This window comes from Manis pentadactyla, chromosome 10 (assembly GCF_030020395.1).
Source record: "Manis pentadactyla isolate mManPen7 chromosome 10, mManPen7.hap1, whole genome shotgun sequence".
NCBI lineage: Eukaryota > Metazoa > Chordata > Mammalia > Pholidota > Manidae > Manis > Manis pentadactyla.
The window spans coordinates 99,474,678-99,496,990 of NC_080028.1; the positions used below are offsets into that span (position 1 = coordinate 99,474,678).

General features: G+C 44.9%; 1 protein-coding gene across 3 annotated transcripts; it reads left to right on the forward strand.

Annotated features, from left to right (window-relative positions):
* Positions 1 to 2,409: 2,409 nt before the first annotated feature.
* Positions 2,410 to 20,958, forward strand: RAC1 (Rac family small GTPase 1). 3 transcript variants are annotated; one of them, XM_036896994.2, is made up of 7 exons: positions 2,411 to 2,643; positions 9,246 to 9,317; positions 11,554 to 11,671; positions 16,654 to 16,710; positions 18,126 to 18,188; positions 18,935 to 19,094; positions 19,382 to 20,958. In XM_036896994.2, the coding sequence occupies exons 1-7, from the start codon at positions 2,609 to 2,611 to the stop codon at positions 19,510 to 19,512; spliced, it is 636 nt and encodes a 211-aa protein (XP_036752889.1). In that variant the 5' UTR covers positions 2,411 to 2,608; the 3' UTR covers positions 19,513 to 20,958. The 3 variants fall into 3 exon arrangements, with proteins under 3 accessions (XP_036752890.1, XP_036752889.1, XP_036752887.1); XM_036896995.2 differs by lacking the exon at positions 16,654 to 16,710 and having other exon boundaries at positions 2,410 to 2,643; positions 18,935 to 19,101; XM_036896992.2 differs by lacking the exon at positions 16,654 to 16,710 and having other exon boundaries at positions 2,412 to 2,643.
* The last annotated feature ends 1,355 nt before the right edge of the window (positions 20,959 to 22,313 follow it).

Genomic DNA, 22,313 nt, shown 5'->3' on the forward strand with positions numbered 1-22,313 from the left:
CTATGTTAACTAAATCAGTTAAAATCAGTCTGTCCCCTCATTCCAGCTTCCAATATCTCATCTTCTCTATACTTCCTGTTCTCGAATTAAGTTTTTTTTTTTTAATCCCTTTTCTGAAGTTCTGGTGGGGTTTGGATAGAAGTGAAATGAGATACCTGGTTCTAATCTGTCATGTTAACCTGGAAATGAGTACTCTATGTTCGTTTGCCTACTAAGCATCTCCCTCTCCAGAATATAGGTTCCCTGATGGCAAAGACCTTTGTTCATTTCACACTTCCGACACTTGGTGATTGGAACAGAATAAATGGAAGACTTTGAATGAAGGGCCTAAATAGGATATACAATTGCATATGTAAAGACATCTGAGAAACAGCTATGTAACACATTTAGAAGCACACACGGTCTAATTATTTGCTTATTTAGTTTTCATTTTAACTTTTAGATTTTTTTTTTTGCCATGGAGAACATTACAAATAGATTCTCAAGGCCAAACTTGGAGAAATTTTAAATTAAGTTTTAAACTAATGCAGTTTTGACTCAGTTTTAAAGTAAAGCTGATTTCATACGTCTGTTGTACATTTTGTCATTTCACAATCATGGTCAAACGTCTTATCGGGTGGACTTTCCCTTTATCAATCTAGAGAAATAAAGATCTGAATGTGCTGTGTCATATGTTGGCTCAAACATTCATGTCATACCAGAATAAAGTCCATGCCCAAGACAGTCTGTAATCCAGCCTATGATTACCTCACTGGACACTAGACCTGGAGCAGCTCAAACACCTGGCTCTCTCCTTGTCACATCTGATGTTGACCCTGAGCCGCTGACTTCCAGGACTTGGTTTGCTCTCTGGGAAATGCTTTCTTATTCCCTCAAAACCTACCAGAATTCCTACCCAGGCTCATCTTTCATCTCTCATTTTTTTGATGAAAGCCTTTTTATCAACGTGAATATGGTTTTTTGCCTCCTGATAAGCACAGTATTTGTACCCACTTCTAGCACTGAGCACAGTGGGTATGGTATCCTGGCAACTATATCCTTATCTGGGTCATTTACTACCAGTCCATTACGCAATAGCGGCATTCAAATATTTGCTCGACTGAATTAAATAATTGAACTGAGGTCCCACCCTTTTATTTACACCTGGTCTAATGACATGAAGATAATTATTCCTAGTAGTTTAGGTTTTTCATAATTCACTGGAAATTTTTATCAGCAAAGGAACTATGGCTCTATTAGCCTTGAAATTCCAACTCCCCGTCGAGGGAGATTTTTATGAAAAAGGAGATGTCGTTTGCTTTGGGAAAATGTTTGGAAGTAACTGTGAGACAAAAAAGCTTAAAAAAAATGCTCGCGTAGAAAAGGTCTGATTTCAGAAAACTATTACAGTATGGAGCAACAGAGTGAATAAAAGGAGGTGAAACTACAGGATGAAAATATCATTGGAAATCAACTCCCTGCGACTGTCCACTCTCGGAGCTGATGGAGGCATGAACTGGTTACCACTCCGCAGGAGGCCGTGCAACATGTACCAAACGCGGTAAAAACATTCACCCCTGTTAATCCAGTAACTCCATTACGAGGAATGTAGTCTAAAGAAATAAACTTATAAAAGATTCCTCACCAATCTGTTCATCCCAGCGTTGTTTCTTAAATAGGGACAGTTCACTGCCCAGTACTAGGGGAGTTGGTTAAATTAAGGTACATGCGCGTAATGGTATAAATAGTAAGTAGCCATTAAATATGTTGACTCAGTTTCGATTTCTCAATTTTGTTTAAAACATGCGCGTTATGTCTACAAAGAAATGAAATACACCAAATATTGGCACTTTAATTAACTGCTAACAAAAATACTTAATACCTAGAACTTGATACAGTCTAGGCCATAAACGCTCAAAGCATTAAAACTAACAGACAATGCTTGCGCAAGATAAGAAAGTTCCACGCATTTCTGGCCGAATGAACATGGGTTATCTGTGGATAATGGTGCGGTGTGTTCCTTTGCTCCTTATGGTTTCAAGATTTAGAATTTTCTAGAAGGACCTTGTGATCATGTAAATCACGGTTAGCACGTTATTAGCACTGGTGAATGCCCTTCGGACAGCGTCCTCCACGAGCCGGGAGGGAGCGAGGGGCAGGACTCCCGAAGCCAGAGCCGTTCTCCTGGGTTCCCCGAGGGCCGAGCGCAAGCGGAGCTCGCACCGCACCCGTCAGCGCGCCAAGATGGCGGCCGTCCGCTCCGCGCCGCGCCCCGCCCCGCGGCTGGAGCCGAGCGCTCCCGAGCGGTCCTGAGCGTCCCCGAAGCCCAGAGGCAGCCCGCGAGCGGCGCGGGCGGGAGCGACCCCGCCCCCGAGCCTGGGAGCGGCGGCGCCGGCGCGGGGGAGGGGAGACCGGATGTGAGTGGAGCGGCCATTTCCTGTTTCTCTGCAGTTGGGTGGTGGCCGGTGCTGAGCTTCGGCTTCCCGTCAGCGGAGGGCGAGGCGGCGTGGACAGCGGTCCCGGTACTCCGCGCCCCGCCGCCTGCAGCCGCGCGGCCTTCCGCCGCGCCCCGAGCCCGCCGCTTCCCGCCTCAGTGCCCGCCGCCGCCGCGGCCCCGCGAGCGGCCCAGATGCAGGCCATCAAGTGTGTGGTGGTGGGGGACGGGTGAGTTCGCGGCCCGCGCCGGGGTCGGGGCGGGGCCGGGCTCCCCGGGACCGGGCGGCGCGGGCCTGGCTCCGGCGTGTCCGCGGTGGGGGAGGGAGTCGCCGACGGCGGCCGGAGGGAGAGTAACTCCACCCTCCCGCTCTCCCGGGCCGCGGACCCCGTGTCGCCCCGCGCCCGCCTGTGGCTTAGGTGGGCTTAGAGAGCTGCATTTTTGAGAAAAGAACCCTTTCTTGCCCGCGAAGAGCTTCCGTGGGACTCGGAGATCAGGGCGATACTGTTTGACGAATGTTTGCTTGGGCTGTTTTGGTGACCCTAAACTGGTTTACCTGGGGTGTCTTCTACTTGTGCATGGCCACTTTTAGGATTTTTTAAAAGTGATTACTTTTGCTGTTTAAGCGGAGAAGCCTTTACGATTTTAGCTGCGAGGAGTTTGGTGCGATTAAGACTGTTTCAACGTGGTGTGGTCCCTAACAAAAAAGGAAAAAGGAAAAATTGGCTTTCGCTGCTGCTTTAGGTATGGGACGTAGCAGAACAGGCTCCCAGAGCCGAGCTGCCCTATGACTCAAGGCATTTCTTTTCATTACTGTCTGTGGTGGTTACAGGCCCTCGAATAAGACAAGATTTGTCTTAGGCAGTTTTTTTTTCCCGTAGAAACAAGAATCTCAGTGTAATACGAGCAAAATTGTGTGTCTCAGCATTGCTCGAGTAGTTAAGCGTTAAACAAGGAAGCTCCAAGAATTACTGCTAGTTTCATCCAACTCAGAAGGCAACTGGTACATTTTTGGAGTCTTGGAAAGGCGAAGGAATCGTTCTGGCCTCACTATTCTTTTGATTAATGCTCCCCAAAGTTTTTACACCTCTCAGTTTGTGAATTCTCATTAGATCACTGTAAATGAGATGTTGGGAATTGTTTCTATAATTCAGATACAAGACAATCAGACAACTGATTTTTAAAAAATGCACCCCCCCCCCCCCCCGGCCTGTCGGATTTGTCAGACACACACATGTGAAGGATTATTAATACTTAATGGTTCTGTGTATATAAACCCTAAGTTTCACCTACTTAGGAATAAGTATGGTCCTTTTTTTTGACCCTTTAAAGAAAAACTTTCATTTAGGGGGAAAATGTTCATTTAATTGGTTTAATGCTGAAATCAGTAAATTCATTTAAATGAAGTTGTGATCCTTTTGCGTAATGAGTTAACTAAACATTTGTCCCTTTGTCTTAGGGACATTTAAAATTATCTGAATTTCCCTTGAAAATGCTAAATCAGTAATGCCTAGAATATGAAATACTAATGTTCTAAAAGGTCAAATTGCTGATAATTCATTATTCATAGTATATAGTATTACGTGAAAATTTCTGAAACTAAAACGTAAGCACAGCAGATGCAGTTTATTTAATACTTAAAGATTATGGAACTCTCTCTACTTGTTTGTATTGGCTTGTTTATCTAGTCAAATACTTGTTGAATGCCTGCAGTGGGATCTGGATCCTTCCTTCAAATCCTCACCCACCACGTACGGGAAACCCTGAGCTTATCACTCAGCCCCCAGGAGATGTGCCTTAAGGGGAAGTTGTGAGGGTTAAACGGGTACTGGATATGAAGTGCCTCCTTGGTGCCTGGCCCCTGCTGAGTGCTTAGCTTAATAAGTGCTAGCTGCCAGTGTTACTATTGCTGATTCCTGAATGATGGGGATTTTCAGGTAGTTTAAGCAGTGAAGGCAAACAGGTCCACAAATTGCAAGCTTCCTTATTTTAAAAATATTCTTGGGAATTATGGTTAAAAGCTGTGTCAAGACCATCTTATAACCAGGATCAGTTAGTCTATATTCTTCTAATGGATTGTTCCCTATATAGCAATTCACTTGGCACTTAGTACAAAATATGAGATAAAGTGATACTTTTTTATTCTGTGAATCCTGTTGATCTTAATTATTAGTCCTTCCTGAACCCTGGGTCTGTCACTTTTATTTTGGTGGTGGTGGGGGGGTCTCTGCCTCAAGATTTTCTCTCAGCTTTGCTTCAGTCAGATAGACTGTATCTCACCATTCAGATATTTATATGCACCCGTTTTTAATTGTATTATTTTGGCCTTGGTTGCCTAGAAGGCTGAGTGAATGTCCGTCTGGAAGCCCACCTCCTCATTCTGCTCCAGATGGGGGTGGTGGTCCAACCAGTGTCTAATTTAGACGTTGCTGTCCAGGAGTTTTTTTAGTTGAGCATGAGAAATGCCTTCCATGATGTCACCTTTATCGGAATGTACACGAGTTACTCTGCATTTCTGTTGAGCAGTCAGTGATGGCGTGGTCCTGGAATTTGTTCAAGCACTTCTTCAGTTGTCTTTGTGTTTTTTGTCTCAAGCATGGAGTTGCACATTTTTGAACTGTTGTAGTAATGGTGTTTGAATCCTGCACTTGCTTCCAAATTACACATTTCTTTTTTTAATTTCACGATAACCCAGTAAAAATTGCAGGTTAATCTCAGAAGATGAGAACCAGGAGTCCCTTTTTAGAAACCTTAAAGACACCTTCTATATGTTCTGCCTTCTGCATCAGTCATCTAAATGTAGTAAATTTTCATCTCTGCATCACCAGGCAGCTCTAATTTACACTCTTAGTCTTCCTAGAAAGGAAGTATTTTTTTCAGGAATCCTGCTACCCAGGCTGTTACCACATGTCATCAAAAGGAATATTTTTCTTCCAGCATCTCAATATAAAAAGTTTCAAACATAATTAAAAGTTGGGAGAATGGTACAGTGAACCACCCATTCACCCACCACTAAGATTCTGTAATCAGCATTTTGCCCTGTTTGATTTACCACGTATCTAGGTTCGGTGGTTTTAGAAGGATGGTCTAAAGGAATGGCTGCTTCAGGCTTGACTCTGTTACCAGTTGCATCTTTTGCCTAGAAACTGTACAGAATCTGAGTTTTTTGAAGCCTCCAATGGTGGTAATGGCTGGCCCTCTGTAAGTTGGTTATGATGTCCTCTGATACTGGCTGAAGATCAGAATTTCACGTTGGACTTTGTGTTTTTGTCACCCTAACTACATTTACTTAATACATTTTCTGAACTTACTCTCTACATAGTTACATTTACTGAAGGCCTACTTTTGCACAGCCCCCAACCCTCATTGAGGACTTTGATTCAGGGTCTTTCATTTATACAGTGAGTATGAATATATATCTGATACTTGTGATTCACACTGCACTACATGTTAATTTGTCATTAAGGTTCTAGGTACTTTTAGATAGCAATACATACAGGTTCCTTTTTTGCTTTACTGTAATCATTGCAGAAACCTTGTTTTTCTGTCCTACTGAGATCAGTTTATCTTTTTTAAAAAAGACAATGCAGAAGGTTCTTATTTGAGCACCTGGATCCCTTGCTTTTTTTTTTAACTTGAGGAAATTGCCATTATTTTCAGATTTATTGATTGTAAATAAATTTGTGCTTTTAAGTTTTGATTTGTAGATTTCAGGTAGTAACACTGAAGTTTACCAAAAAAATTTTCAGTAACATTCCCTTAAAGTTCTTTTAATGGGAAAATGAAGCACATTATAGGAGCATGTTATTGCCTTTAGTCTTGGTTATTTCTACCAGATAGAGCAGAAGCATAGATAGATTTTAAAAATGTGCTTACATGACCTCTCTTCCAGTAGAATCATGTTCATTGTCTAGAGTTAGAGCATCTTTCAAAGACTAAAGAGGTTAAACTGAACGGTTGAATACATAAAACTGGAAATTCCAAAGCAAATAGTAACTTCCAGAAATTCTGCAGCAGCATCAGTCAAGGCTGTGACCAAATTCGGCTTCCATCCTTCGTGTGTGGGAAGCTATGACCTGGCCTGGAGCTGCTGTTGACTTTGGCTCCTAACACTCATTTGTGGAGTGTGTTTAAAAGAAGTGAGTGAGTACACTAATGGGAGGTAAACAGCTATTTTCTTTTTCTTTTTGTCTTTTAAAAAAGTAAAGTTTGGACATGTATTTATTCAAGAAGTCAGAATTTTATAATTTATTAATTTTACAGAACACAGGTTTATAGCAAATGATGATTAGTAACAGTTTCAGTCCATAAGAAGCTTGTGCCAGTACCTTGAATTCCTTTACAGTGAAACCTTTCAACTGATGATGACTCAACTGAAGCGGTTTCAGAAAATCAGGAAAATACATTTTAGAGTATTTAAAAACACAGTTGGTCACATTTATAGTAATGGCTTTGTTCCTCATACATACAGAAGAGACTTGGGACAGGATCTTCAAGGAAGTGCTACTGCGACATTTAAACGTAGCATTTAAAGCCTTTGTAGCTGCCTGTTGATCTTAGGAGGCAGCAGCTGTTTTACCATTTTTACACAAACATTGGTAATTTGAAGAGGTATACTTATCATAGCCTCAAAGACTCCACTCTTCCTTACCTACCACCTCCTGTCTAGGTGGCTCTTGAGATGGCCCACTTCTCTTCACCCCGTGACCTTCTCATTGGCTCAGACAGACCCCTCTGGGTGATTCCTGCTCAGGCGGCAGCTGCCTTCTTGTTCTCCTGCCTCCTAGTCCCAGCTTCCTCGGTCCCCTTTCCACACTGCATTGCAGGCTGAGGCTTCTAAAAATGCAAATCTACTGGCTTTTTGGCAACTAAAAGCCTTCTGTGACTTCCCAAGTTACGATTAATCCCCACATCCCTAACAAGAGAAGACAGCCTCTTCTTTTACTCCACCACGTCCCCCGTTTTTGTTCTTCAGTTATTACCCTGGGCTGCTTTTAGTCTGGGCCTTCCTGTGTACTGTTGCTTTTGCCTAGAACGTTCCTCCCTACTGTGGCCCTGCTTCTTCTAAATCTTGGCATACTTTGCAGCCTCTAACCACCCCTAGACTGGGTAGCTCCCTTTGCTGTGTATTTCCAGGGCATCTTAACACTTATCACACCTGTATAATTTTATGTAACAACTGCATTCTTCAGTTTTTAGTTTAATAACTAGATGTTCCCCAAGGTCTTGTTTGTTTGCAATGTCGTTAGCATCTGGTACACTTCCTGGCATAGAATACAGTTCACTGGTATAGATTGAAATTGAATTACTTCTCACAATAGTTTCATGATAGGGGTTGGTAGTTTTGTGTCCATTTTACAGTTGAGAAAACTGAGACATAAAGAAGTTGCAACTTACAAAAAATCCCAGCCACTGGGTGATAGAGTTGGCCATGGGTCTCAATTCCTGTGTAATGACTCCAAATCTTACACTTCTTACCCAGTTTTATTTTGACATTCTAAGCTTTTAATAGAATGTATGGGCAGTGAGACATTTCTGTTCAGAAAGCTTTAGGATTTGGAACCTACCTCCTGATGAAGTAATGTTTGAGTCTGTGAGGTCTTTGGGGTAGGGGAGTTCCAGCTTTTAAGCCCTTAATAACGTTGAGTAAAACAAGTATTGGCAAGACTGGATAGGCCTGTAATTTGCCCTCCTTGAGAGGTTTTTGCCTTAAGAGTGAAAGACCACAGAAAAGCATTTACTTGTTTATGGTGAGTCCTAATTTATAGTAGTTGCCATTGAGAACAGAATTTTAACAACCCAGAACTCGGGTGCATCACATGACCTTGGTGAGCCAGGAGAGGGCCACAGGGAGGTGGGCTCCTGTCAGGAGAGCACTGGGTGGACCCTTAGGAGGCCAGGGACACGGGCTCTCAGAGCCCCTGGAGTCACCCTGTGAGTGTTGTGAAATTGGGGGACTTGTTTTTGGCTAACGGTGCAGTGATCTTTTAGGTGATACTTTCATGGAGGAAATGGCATGTAGCTGGGAGGTTCTCAGCCACCACTCTGACCTCTGCCTGATGGCCCACTGCACTCACTGCAAGGGGTGAAGGAGGCACTCCCATCTCTTGAGTATTTCTACCCAGTTCTCTTCTACTTTCTCCTCTTTGCAGCTGTTCGGGAAGTTTACAGTAGCATCGCTTAGGCATCAACTAAAATGTCTGGGTTATATAGCTGCTCAAAAAGCTTACAGCGATATGCCACGATGGGCTGGGAAGGTGGCCGGTGAGCACAGGTGAGGTGAAAGTGGAGTAGTCTGTCTGGTTGGTAGCCACGTGCTCTGTGAAAAGGATAGTCCTGACAGCCAGCCAGAGGTGAGTCTCGGGAAGGCAGTGCGACTGTGCTGCTCCAGAGGCCCCAAAACATGTTACTCGGCAACAGAGTGGAAGTTGCAGAGGGAAGCTGGGTTTGCATACTAGTGTTCATCAAGATAGTGGGATAGAATGGAAGGTTTTTGATGAAAAGACTTCTTCAGACATTCACAGAAGAGACTGAATTTTGAAGTGCTGTTCCTCTTGAGTCTTGTGTTTATATAACAACTATGTATGACTTAGTGTTAATTTCATGTACCTAACCCTGACCCTGCCTTCCTGAGAAATTCTAGTTTACTTTAATTTCAGGGTAAAAATACATATGTAGTGTTAAATATAAGTTGTAGAAGCTGATTGTTTTCTTCAGTGCTGAGTACTTGGTGTTCACTCCTTGCTTTTTCTGTATGTTTTCACAGTAATGAAAGCCAGGGTTATGTTCACATTGACCAGGCAACTTACATTGTGTCCTTCTCTCCCCCTAGAGCTGTAGGTAAAACTTGCCTGCTGATCAGTTACACAACCAACGCGTTTCCTGGAGAATACATCCCCACCGTGTAAGTATCTTGAGCTACATCTGGAATGAACTTGTGTTTTTAGGATTCCTTTGACCTTTGGGCTTTTACAAAATACTTAATGTAAAGTTTCCACTTAATGATGAAACACACAGCTTTCCTAATTGGCATTTAGACGTTGGAAACAAAAGTTAACAAACAAACTCTGAAGTACTGAGACTGGATAATGTAAGAGTTTCAGATAAATTTGACTCTCTGGGCTCTATGTGAAGGAACAAGGAGTGGAACATGAAATTATATTTTAATTGGCCTTTTCTGGCAAGTAATCCAGGGGGTAACATGTCACTGTTATCAGCTTTGGAATTGAAATGGGAGTAGGGGGTGGGAGGGTGGACAAACTGGATCCCGAGCTGCTTTTTTGTTTCCTGTTAGAGCTGAACGGGGTGGGACAGGAAAGCGCTTTCTGACAGTGGGGTTCCTGGGGAGCCCCATGCCGCCTGCACCCATCCTGGTGGAGACGAAGCACCATGTCCCTCCCGGGCTCGCCTTCTTGAGAACAGCTTAGGTTCTCTCTGAGGTGTCTGAATTTGGACACTGTCTATGTCCTGAATTTATGGTGGGACTTCCATATCCACACGTGTAGATAGAGCTAAATTATTTACAGTTGTTAATGACTTGGAGGACCTGTTGCTGACATGCCCACTAGTCACTGGGTCTTTTTCTTGTGGTGTTACGAACAGTGCTGTGTTAAGCCACCTTGCACTTGCCTCTGTCCACATGTGATGCTTTGTGAAGTGAAATTAGGCCAAATCAAAAGCGAGCGGACATTTTCAGTTTGGATAGATACCACCCACTTGCTGTCTGAAAAACTGGCACTGTGACCAGCCATGCCTGAAGTGGCCCCTTGATACGGACCATGGTTAATATGGTTGAGAAATGCGCCCTCACGTTTGCATTTGCAATCATGGTGAGGCTCAAGCCTCTTGACTGTTGGCTGCCCTCTGACCGTCTTCTGTGCATCGCCTGTGGGAATCCTCTGCTTGTCTTTCTACTGGGATTTTTTTCTTATGGATGGAACTCTTCTGTATGTAGGAAATATTAATCTGTCTGTCTCTCATTTGTCTCAACTTTTTTTCGGGGTCTTCTGCCATAAATATGCCATTCTCCCTTCCCTAAGCTTTATGTCTTCCTTAGGAAGACCATTCCTACTTTGGGAATGCAAAAATATTGTCTCGTGTTTTTCCTAGGTTTTTTATTGCTAATGTTTTTACCTCTTAATTCATTTAGAATTTATTTTTTGGTATAGGCAGGCACCTGATTCTTTTTTCCAGATGGAAAAAAAAATCACAATACCATTTATTGAATAATCTGTCCTTTTCTCAGGAAGCAGAATGACAACACATCAAATCTTTTCTTTCTGAAAATTAGTCTGGTTACTAAGGTCTATAAGCCACATTGAAACCTTACTCAGACCTTGACTTTGCTGTCAGTGTCATAAAACCCTACCTTTTAGTCTTAAGAGTATGTAAAAATTAATTCAGGAATTTTATTGTAAAAGGCTGATGTATTGCGTTCTGTTTGGCACTTGCCCTCGTTTGAATTGCAATGCCAGATTTTCTTTTTAGTGAACTATTCTACTTGTCCTCATAATTTTTTAATGTCAACTTTCTTTTCCCTTTGTTACTCTGTAGGCTTTTCTGTGCTACCTATTTTTACCTTGAACTAATTTGTGTGTAGGAACTTCAAATTAATTCAAGTATGTAATCTGGTACACTCACTACGAAAATGCTACCTCATCGCTTCTCAAATCAGGTTTGTTTTGTTACTCTGCTAAGGTTGCAGGCATGGATGACAAACACTTGACTCATTACCAGTCTCCTCTCAGGTGGGTGTTCTGGAAATAACACAGCGAACAGCTCTAGTGCTGTGCCACCTTGCTGAAAATGAATCAGATATGTACAGGGAAAACTCAATGGTGGGATTTGAAAGGAGGACCGATTTTATCTTCTTGGGTAGAAAAATTACCATGTTCTGATAAAGCAAAGGTTTTTTATTGCTGACAGCAATTTGTTCTCATCAAAGTTAGTAGTTCATCCTTTGTTCTCAGGCACTGTTTTTAAGTTGTGCATTTGTTTTCCTCCACTTATCCGGGAAGGCTGTCTTGGGGCTGTTGGGCGGGGCCTTTGCTGGCCTCTCCTGGCCCACTGCACACCTGCCCAGGACCCAGCTGCCTTAGGCTCCAGGGCTGAAGACTAACCATTGTTACTCCATTCTGCAGCTTTGACAACTATTCCGCCAATGTCATGGTAGATGGAAAGCCGGTGAATCTGGGCTTATGGGATACAGCTGGACAAGAGGATTATGACAGATTACGTCCCCTGTCGTATCCACAAACAGTAAGGATCATGACTGATTTTTAATGTGCCCTTTAGGCAATACAATTCCTGAATGTTTAATTAATTGGGTGTCACTTGTGGATTGGCTTATATTGCCATCTTTTGGGTATAGTGAGTAACAGCAAAGTTGAAGTAGTTCATAGTGAATATCCCCCTAGATGCACACCCAGGTTTTGTTTTTGGTTTTTGAGCATTACCATCCTCCATGTGGTGGTGTGCGTTTTACGTGCTTCATTTAGTTTTGGGACAACCTACCAAATAGGTACTGCTTTGTTGTTGCAAACCAGTGTTATCAGCAGGTAGTTTCCAGGTTGGTTTGCTTTGTGATAGTTTTAAAGAATCACAGAATCAAATTAAGGAGTTAGGATTAAGGTTTCTTTACCTCAAGCTGGTAATTAATCTTATGGGTTTGATTCCGTTTTTCTATAAAATACATGTTCATTCCCTTTGGCTTTAGTACCTAAAGATTGAGGTTTCAGTTTTGTAAAAATGAATCCACTGTATCCTGTCAGGAGACCTTAGTTTTGCTTCTGTGTCAGACAACTAAGTGGACTGTTTACCGCGGCTAATTAGAGCGGTAGCTGGTGAAAAGGTGGTTAGAAGCCACCTTTCTTTAAGCAGTTGCCTTGTATCGTTTTGCTTATCTTGTTACACGTTTGTTTTTTGTTTTAAAAGTCTATTTTAAAACAACTTGGGAGACTTAGTGACTAACTGGCCTTGGGCTAAGTTTTGCTCTCTGTCTTCTGGCTGTGTGACCTGGGCAGGTTCCTTCCTGGCTCTGGTCTTGACCTGTTCCCTGTGGGATTAGATGAGTTCATAGTCAGGAAAAGTGCCCGGGCATGGCACACACGCTCCAGTGCAGCTGCTGCCAGGACTCCTCGTTCTCGTGTCCCTGTCCTGCGCAGTCTGGGGAGCTCCTCAGTTAGAGCCACATGTGCTATTAGCAGGGGGGATGGCTAGAGGGGTGGGTCAGGGTCAGGGAGGTGCCCTAGAGTGGAGTAGGCAGGCTCTGACTCCATCACTTTGTCTTGGGGGGTTCTGTAGGTAAAAACAACTAATCTGTAGGTAAACAGCCAGCTCAAATCTTGTTTTTGTTTTGTTTCTAAATAAGCTTCGTGATTAGTAATGATAGTTTTAAACTTTTGAACACAGTTTTTTCCATGCAACAGTTACTGTTTTTTTCTATTTGTGTCCTGCTGGAAAAGTTAATTGCCAAACAGTTTCTTTGACCTATAGATTTTTGCTGATTGTCCTTTAGCTGAATCCTGATAGCAGTACTAAACAGAGCAAACCTTTAAAATGGGAGGTTTGAATTGGATGGGTTTTCAGCTAATCTCCAGCTAAAATTTAATTGTGATTAAGTATTAAAAATCAGCCTGTAATCACCAAATGTTTCAAGCTCTGCATTTTGTCTAGAAAACTATTTGATACCCAGTAGGTGCTTAATAGTTCCAGATTTAAATGGATTTGCTAACAGACCGACTGGGAGAGGAGGAGTCTCTAACTCTTGGATACTTCTGGAAGGGTGGAGTGTCACTTCTGAGAAAGGCGGACCTCCTCCTGTGACTCAGTGGGCCCCGGGCAGGGCGCGGCCCTGCTCTCTGAGGGAGCCACTCACAAAGTCAGAGGTGACTTGGCAAGAGTCTCACTTTGTGTGCTGAAGAAAACAGCTAAGTAACAGATTGAGTCAAGCTGGAGTGTGTGAGGCCTGAAATCCAAGTGGGTGTGGGTGTCTTTCTGGGGCCAGGACTGAAGCTTTTTAATGTTTCACCTGTGTGAAGCACTGGACTATTTTCCTGTAAATAATTGAACCACAAAATGGGAGGAAGACATGCTTCCCACCCTCATGTGGCTCCCAGATTGTGTGTGACAGGTGCCAGCACAGGGCTGGGTGAGTGGTGGCTCAGCCTCAGAGATGGGAGGGCAGCCAACTAGCGGCAGAAGGAGTGCCTGCCTGGGCTCCTCTGGCGATGAGGATGTCACCTTGGCTGCTGAGGGCAGGCCCCCAGTGCTGGGGCACCCGCGGAGGGCCGCTCCCCTGTGAGGCGTGCCCTCCCACTGGGGGCAGGCGCCAGCAGTTTCAGGCTCACACCTTGGTTTCTTGGTGGCCAGGGGTAAACATTCTCAACTTCTTGTAAGTGAGCAGAGCCTCCGGGTCTGCAGGCCTGTTGATGGGCCCAAGCATGACTGTGCTCAGACCCATTCCTGAAAGGCCAGTAGGACTAGTGCTTGTCTGAACCTCAGCTCCCTTGAGCTCTTTGTGACTAAAAGGAGACGTTTTGTTTCCCATGGTCATTGACTACTGGTGTCCCCCTCTGTTGGGCAGTTCTGTTAGCTAAGTCACCTGTGTGTAAGCCACTAGTTCCTACTTTGTTCTCCAGAAGTGGGGAACAAGTAGTCATCATTATCAATGTAAATTGCCCGTCAGGTTTTAATCTTTCTAATTAAGTTACCCGTAGGGCTGTTCTCTCCTTTAATAAGTAATCTTTATACTCTCCTTTAAAACATTCCTTAAATTGTGGAGAGCCACCTTCAGTTATATGCTAAGAATCAAGGTGTGACCAGCGATGTGTTCAAGCCCACGCACTGCATTGTGTCTGGTCACCTGTATTTGCTCCCTTGTCCAGGAGTTAGTGCTGTGAGTGGGACAGGTGACTCGCCTGAGACCTGGGCATGCCCTGAGAGGCCCTGCTGCCTGCTGTGGGCCCCGAGGCAGTGGGCCTCTGGGTGCTCAGGCCAGTCTGGGCCCCTGCTTGAGCTCCGGTCTATAGCTGGGCAGTTTAGATTTTCAGGGGCTTAACGCCGTGTTAGGCTAGCTGCTACAGCGGCAGTGTCTCCTGCCAAAGGGACACACCTGTGGTTAAGCAAAATTGGGCCTGTTACTCTGCCAGGAGGGAGTCAGCCCACCTCAAGGTCGGTGGGGTGACGTCTGGGCTTGTGTTGGGTGAAGTGGGTGCTGCTCAGGGAACCAGGGCTGGGCTCTGGATTGGGTGCTGGCAGGAAGCAGGGTGGTTCTGTGGGTGTTCCCGCATGTCTCCCCAAGGAGGCAGGGCCGAAGCTGTGATGTCATCGGTGCAGCGCGGGCCGGCAGTCTTGTTGGCTGGGGGGGACACGCCTCCATGGTAACCTGGCTTTTGTGCTTAGACAACATTGTGGGGTTGTCTTCTCTTCTGTCTGTCTTTGAGCACATGTGACTGACCTTGTGTGATGCGGGTGTTCTGGGAGATGGTTCTGTTCACCAGGACAAGCCAGGGCAGAGCTGTGAGTGCCGGGCTGCTTCTCTTCTGAGATTGTTTTTTTAGCAGCGCCACGTTGATGACATAATATGCAGCTTCTCTACACTTGCGTGTATGTCCTGGTCCTTCCTCGGTGCTTGGAATGCCTGTATTAACATTCCAAGCCTGAAAGTAAAAGCCAGGTGGGAAGTCTTCAGAAGAGAATAAAAGAGGGGAAGGAGAAACGGCAATGCCTTTGGAGGAGAGATTCCAGCCACCCGAGGTCTCCTCCTCCTCAGGGCAGCTGGTCTTTTTGTGAATTATGCCTTCTGCACACAGGTTGGGGCGGCAGCTGTCAGAATTGCTGTCACTTTGACCAGTAAGGGAGAACTGGTTTTATGGCGCAGTCAGTGGAGGTGAGATGAGCCCGCTGAGGTCAGATAGGTCCTGTGTCTGGAGGCGTGAGGAGGACCTGGGACCCCGCAGGCCCGTCGGGGGATGAGATCGGCCATGCCGCGGGGGCCACACTGAGGGCCCATGTTACAGGGACAGGCACACAGCCAGGCTGAGCTGCCTGGACTCTGTGCGGGGCGCCAGGTCAGAGGGCGAAGGTTGGAAGGGTTGGGTGCTAGCAGATGAGTGTCAGAAGCACTGGAACTGTTTGCCTGAAGCCATATATATTTCGGTGGGGGAAGAACGCAGGAGGAGGAATGAACAGGCAGATGGTGCAGTGTTAACGGAGGATGGGAAGCGTTTTCTTCTCTATCAAAAAGGAAATCTTAAAAGTTAAAGGGTAGAACAGATGTGGCCAGAGGATATTTTGAAGCTGCCTTTTTGTTGTCAATCCCAAGTCTCTGTACTACAATAAAGATTTGGCATCATGTCAAAGCCTTGGGAAGACAGATCTTTAAAAATAGCCCATAGATTAAACCAGGATAGTTATAGAAAGTGTAACCTTCTCTCTGCATTGTAAATCAAAGCTAGAGTTGAGATGAAGTTAAAATAATTCTCTTGTCTGTCTCTTAAGAGAATTCCAGGATTCCATGTTGCTGGAAGAGCATGTTTTTCCATTTTTGTTGGAACAAAGGAATGAATTGAAAGCATTGTGATAAACACTGGAAATGCTGTCATTTCTGGGTGGCCTCATCCACTGGGAGGTTGGAGGAAGGCCTTGGTGCAGGCCCACTGTCCATTCCAGGATGGCAGGCCTCTCAGTTCAAACCACTCTCCCAGAATTTGCGGGAAGAGGGGGCCAGCCTCTCTGCACAGCAGACTTGCCAGGGCCACAGCTCTCAGACCTGGCGGCATCCCCCAAGGGCCCTTTGTCAGAGACCCTGGTTCACAGACAGGCGCTTTCTGTTTGCCAGGGCTGCCCCCGGCTTTGTGTCCAAGAACGCAGATGGAGATCTCTGAAAGGTGTGGCTGTCACTGATGGGTGCTGGTGGCTACCACTAGCGTGCCTTCATGAGGGGGGCACGACCCTCCCAGGCAGCAGCGTGGACTTCTTGAGCATGTTGTAAAGCCTGTGGGGACAAGAACCCTGTGTGTGCGGCCGGGTCACCTTCTGACCTTGGCCTCCGCCCCTCTGGCCAGGCTTGATGGAACGCTTTGGGTGGCGTTAGGCATCGCAGACCTGTTAGAATATCATCTGCTTTTAGATCTGTGGGAGTTGAAAACAATTCTGCTGAAGAATAAGTAACAGGTTATACTGATTTTCATTTCCCTCCATTTTTACTAAACTCAAACCAAGTTCTCGTGCATTACTAGGTTGGAGAAACGTATGGTAAGGATTTAACCTCCAGGGGCAAAGACAAGCCGATTGCCGTATGTAAGATTTTGAATCGATTTCAGTTTCAAGCTTTGTCTGTTCTTTCATTTCACTTAGTTTTCCTAGGATTTCCTGCTGAGCCTCACGCTCTTGAGTGTGTTAGATTTATTTACTTCACTCAAGGTCGGAGTTTTTCTGGATGAAATGTGCTTTCATTAGAGCCTGATAGTTTACCCACCAGCCTGAATTACAGCAGCTCAGGAGCTGCTTTCCCCCCTCATGGGGGAGGAGGGCCTTTTATGGAAGGGTCTCCAGGCTGGTTGCAGATGGAGGTGTGCAAGCTGCACCTTGACGCCCATCCACTGAGTGCTTGGCTGGGGCGGGACTAACCGCGGCTGCCAGGGTCTCCTCCTCCCGCTAGGCTGTCGGCGCTGGTGAGCTAACCCACCCTGCTTGGAGCTATTGTAATCAGGGGCCCAGGTGTCGTGGTGATTCTTGGACAAGCTTGTGCATGTACTAGCATTTTTGAAATGTCATTTATAAAAAGCTGTTGTGTGGGATGTTTCTTTCCCTTCCAGGTACAAGATACCAGCTGGATGACTGAAAATGTTAGCTTGGGAATTGTGTGCATTTCACAGAGTAGTGTAATTACCTTTTTCCAGGAAAATTACACTAGCATTTCAGAAACTCTTGGGCATTTTTAAATACAGGCTATTATTTAAATTTGATTTTTTACACAATATGGAATTGGAGGAGAAACCCAAATTTTACATTCAGCCAGAAATTCTTTCAGTTACTGATCCTCCACTCACTCTTCCTCTGAATCTGCTCTTAAGCTACAGCTGCCCCTGCTGCTGGTCTCCAGAGGCCCTACTAGGTATGAAAAGCTCTGACAGCTAGGGAGATGCCACTTCCCCCCCCAGCCACCATCCCTCACCGAGGGACGGACCTCTGCTTTGTGCCAGCAGCTCTGGGGGCAGCTCTTAAAGGAGTAGTCTAAGTGGAAACCAGGGGTCACTGGAAATACATGTGCTTATTAGCCTGCAGACGGTGTAGTGACAGGCATACCATTGGTTTTAAAATTGACCCTGTTTTATGGAAACAGTCCACTTCTTACAGAAATAGTGGAGTAGTGCCTAGACACTTGGCTTTGTCCCTGCATGTACAGACTGGGAGGTTCCCAGTGGGAGTTGGGAATGATGGGAAAGAGGCCGCTGGACCTGATTTGATGCAGCCCCACGTAACTTACAGTGTGTTTTGCTCTCCACTCCCTCTTCTCACAAGGAGCTGGCTGCTTAGGGGCTGGGGCTGGTTTGAGAGCCTCTGATGACGCTGAGGGGCTATGTCCCAGCGGCTAGTGCCTTGCATGCTATAGCCAGGCGTCCTTCCGGGCAGCGTTTAGAGAAAGCGGTATTGTAGTCGTCACCGTGAGACTCTGTGCTAACTGCCTCTCTATGTTTCCTCTTTATAGGATGTATTCTTAATTTGCTTTTCTCTTGTGAGTCCTGCATCATTTGAAAATGTTCGTGCAAAGGTAAGTGAGGATTTTTTTAGAAAAGTATTTTGTTTCATACTGTCATTCTCAGAAAGAAATTTTTAAAAATACCATTTACTGATAGAAGTTTTCAATTCAAATTGGCTTTAGTGATTCTGCTTCAGGTACATAATCAGCTTTTTAAGTATATGGCTGTAGGTAGGGTTCTAGGGTTCTAAAGTTTCAGGGTCTGAGTCAGAAGTGCTATTTTTCTTGTTAAAATAATGAAGTGCTTTGGAGTCAGTCTAAAAAAAATAACAACCATTACTTCCTTCTGCTGTATCTTTTGCAAACTTCTCAGTGATAGTGACACATGCGGGATGCCCTTCAGCTGTGGTGATCAGGGATGTGGTCAGTGGGGGTGATGGCAGAGCAGAGACCTTGGTCCAGAGTTTGTTCATTCTCATCCTGGAATATAGGAAGGGTTTTCTGAGGTGACCTAAGAACTTGTTTTGCCAAAAACAAAGTGGTGTTTTGTGGGGGACCTTCTCCTGTCGTCCCCTCTTCTGCTTGTGGGGTTGTTGATCTTAGGAGTTTTGGCTTGAGTCCAGTGCCATAGGTGGTCCTATGGTTCTGGAAGGTGTGAGCAGGGCCTGGAGAGCAGGATACCCTCTCCTGCGTGAGGCTCTGGGGATGGGCTGATGGTCGTGGGTGACTGGCACAGCCTGGCACCCGTGCAGGGGTAATTCAGGCAAGGAAGCTCGCAAAGGACAGCATCATGACCTCGTTCCTATTTCCCCATCCAGTGGTACCCAGAAGTGCGACATCATTGTCCCAACACTCCCATCATCCTGGTGGGGACCAAACTTGACCTTAGGGATGATAAAGACACGATCGAGAAACTGAAGGAGAAGAAGCTGACTCCCATTACCTACCCACAGGGCTTGGCCATGGCTAAAGAGATTGGTATGGAGTCCTGCCGTTTTCATGTTTGCTTTGCACTTTGCTTTTTCGTGACAGAGACTGGAGTCCAGTCTGGGAAGATAGAGAATGTGTGCCTCCCACTCGGGGTCTGGCTTGCTCTTCAGCAAGGCTCCCCCAGCGTTGTGTCAGGAAGGCGGAGGTGGGGTGTTTGCTCTGTGTGCGAGCTGTCCGGTGCTGGGCCCGGGAGCTGCCGGGCCCTTGTTCAAACTGGAGGAGTCGGTTTGTGTGGACATTGCTGCTGGTTTGCAAGAGGCTGTGTTTCTCGGCAGGTGCTGTAAAATACCTGGAGTGCTCAGCTCTCACACAGCGAGGCCTCAAGACAGTGTTTGATGAAGCTATTCGAGCGGTTCTCTGCCCACCTCCTGTCAAGAAGAGGAAGAGAAAATGCCTGCTGCTGTAATTGGGCCCCTCCTGCCCTGTCCCCCTTGGAACCTTGGATGCTTTGCTCAGAAACAGTGGCACCTTCGCACTCGATGCCAAGTTTTTGTTACAGATTAGTTTTTCCATAAAACCATTTTGAACCAATAAGTAATTTTTAGGTTTTGTTTAAGTGTAAGAGTTCAAACTTTCACATTCTATTAAAATATAGCCCTAAAACGACAAGCTTTCTTAAAGCCTTATTTTTCAAAGGCCCCTGTTCTTGCTCAGATTAAGAGTTGCCAAAATACCTTGTGAACTAAGTTGCATTGTGTGCTCAGAACACTAAGCACTAACCTGTGTCTTTAAGAAGAGTGCAGCTTCTCAGGTTAGGAGATGCTTCAGGTATGAAATGCAGAACAGCCTCCTCTATGAGATGTTGCCATTTAATGCATCGTTATTTATCAACCCGAACAGTGTACTGTATTCATAGTGGAAGGAGTGTAACAACTCAGCTCTTTGGATCAATCTTTCTTGATTTTGTAGTAAGATTTTTAAAAAACTTAGTGTATTAACTTTTGCTGAGATTCCGAACAGAACTCTGGCTCATGTGTTCCCTCTGGTGAAGCCTTCTGCTCTAGCACTGGGCGCACTTGGGTGCAGTGTTTGGAACACCTGATGTGGTCAAAGGGTGAAGACAGTATTTTGACAAATATGAAGAGATTAATTTACACTACATTGTACACATAAAAGTGTCACGGGTAAAGATTTTAAAAGGTTGATTTCTGTCAAATACAGTAGATGAAGAAGAAAGGTTGGTATTATCAGTGAGTGTTTTCCTAAGCTTTTCCTTTTTCTTAAAACTGCTATCCCTCCAAAATTGGGCATTTAATTCATCTTCAGAACAGTCATTCCCATAGTTGCTTAGTGATTTTCTAATAGAACCCCTTCTTAATGAGCAATATGCCTCCTTGTATTATAAAATCTTCCTGATAATGCATTAGCATTTTTTTGTAGATTAGTAAAAGTGCACTCCTGTTTTCACGTTGCTTTATTCAAAGCTTCTAAGTGCTTTCCTTAGTTTTCTAGTAACTAGGTGTAAAAATCATGTGTTGCAGCTTTACAGTTTTTAAAGTATTTTAGATATTCTTAAACTATGAACCTTAACGTCACTGTCTTGCCAGATCACACTGCACCTTGATTAATCCTGGCCCTCATTGCCTCACCCACGTGGACACGCTTCCTGTCATCGCTCTGCCTGACTGTGTTCCTTTGGGTCTGTGAGGTTCTGTAAACCCCGTGCTCGTGCTAATCAAGTTCTGTACAGCTCACCCACTGGCAAGAACACAAGATTGGACCTTTCAACCACTAGAACACAGTTTTTTAAATTGACAGTTGCAGACTTGTGGTGTGTTTTTACACTGATCTTTTGCTAATGCAATTAGCAGTATGTTTTGCATGTACGACTTAATAAATCCTTGAATCACGACTGGTAATTGAATTCTTCAGAGCTTGGCGAACAGTCTCCTGATGTACGTGTTCATTTGCCTCCCTTTAAATCCCTGGGTGGTTGGAGACATTCATTTTCAACCTACATTTTTGTGCTGGGGGTCAGGGAGTAGCCCCTCCAGGGGGAGAAGCTGGAGGTGTTAGCCATTGGTGTGGGCTGGGGTGAGGATTGGTTTTGGGTCTGTGGAATGTTGGTGAGATCCTTGGTGATGTCTCCACTGGAGCGTGTGTGCATGTGCATGCACATGCATATTGGGCCAGAGATCTGGGCTGTAGATGCAAGCTTGGGAGGGCAGAGGCTGACTGTATGACTTTAGAATCCTTTCTGGAGCCTGAAATTGTACTATAAACAGTTTGTGTCAGAATTAGTTTTCGAAGTATTTTTCTTAATTGAAGATGGATTAAAAGATAAATACATGGTTTTGACGACCAAATGGTTCTAAAATTCTATAAAAACAGTCTTCCCCCTCATACCCTCCCCAGGGGCAACTATTGTTCTTTTAATTAACTTTTGATACTTGTCTCCACATACCTAAATCATGTTTTTTCTTAATAGATCACTGGTTTATTATAAAAGGATGCAACTCAGGAACAGGCAGATGAGAGACGGGTAGGGCACTGTATGGGGAAGAGTGTGGAGCTCCGTGCCACCCTGCCCCCACTCCTGTCTCCCCCACTGTGTGCCTCTCCCAGATTGCCACATGGTCACCAACCCGGAAGCTCTCCAAACCCCTCCAAACCCAAATCCTTTGGGGGTACTTACAGGGGCTTTGTTATGCAGGAATGCTTGATTAAATCATGGGTCACTGATTTCAACCTCTACCCCACCCCCCAAGAGATCAGGCTAAATCGCCTGCTTTTATTGCTAGCTGGATTTTTCACGTTCAGCCTTTCCACACGAGGGCTCTCTTTACCCCGGCCCCCATGTTTGCGTTATTATATAGATGCTCATTGCTAAGTCGTGCATAACAAGTTTGACTTTGCTGCACAACTTTGGGTTTCTTTTGGGATAATACCATATTTGCTTCCTTTTCTGTGAACTTGCATCTGTTGTCTTAATCTCTCAAGATGTTTGGATATATTAGTTTCTTCAATTTTCATTTTCCTAAGGTCTCAAAATCCTCTTACCACCATTTCTCTTGTGTGTTGATCTTTGACTTCTTACATCCTGACTCTTAATTTACTTTCCAATCTTGAACACATTCTCCAATAGCTTCCTGAGGGGTGTCTGGGAAATGTGCTCCTGAGCCATTACGTCTTTGAAAATAACTTCATTCTACATGGATACCTCTTAGCTTGGTTTGAAATTGCAGTTTGGAACGGCTTCCTTTGAGA

What these genes read in the sequence shown, in the direction of transcription:
- RAC1 (XM_036896994.2), top strand. Translation starts at nt 2,609, where the DNA reads ATGCAGGCCATCAAGTGTGTGGTGGTGGGGGACGG. An exon ending in TTGAAAATGTTCGTGCAAAG is followed by an intron (nt 18,189 to 18,934) that starts GTAAGTGAGGAT and finishes TTCCCCATCCAG; the next exon opens with TGGTACCCAGAAGTGCGACA. An exon ending in GGCCATGGCTAAAGAGATTG is followed by an intron (nt 19,095 to 19,381) that starts GTATGGAGTCCT and finishes GTTTCTCGGCAG; the next exon opens with GTGCTGTAAAATACCTGGAG.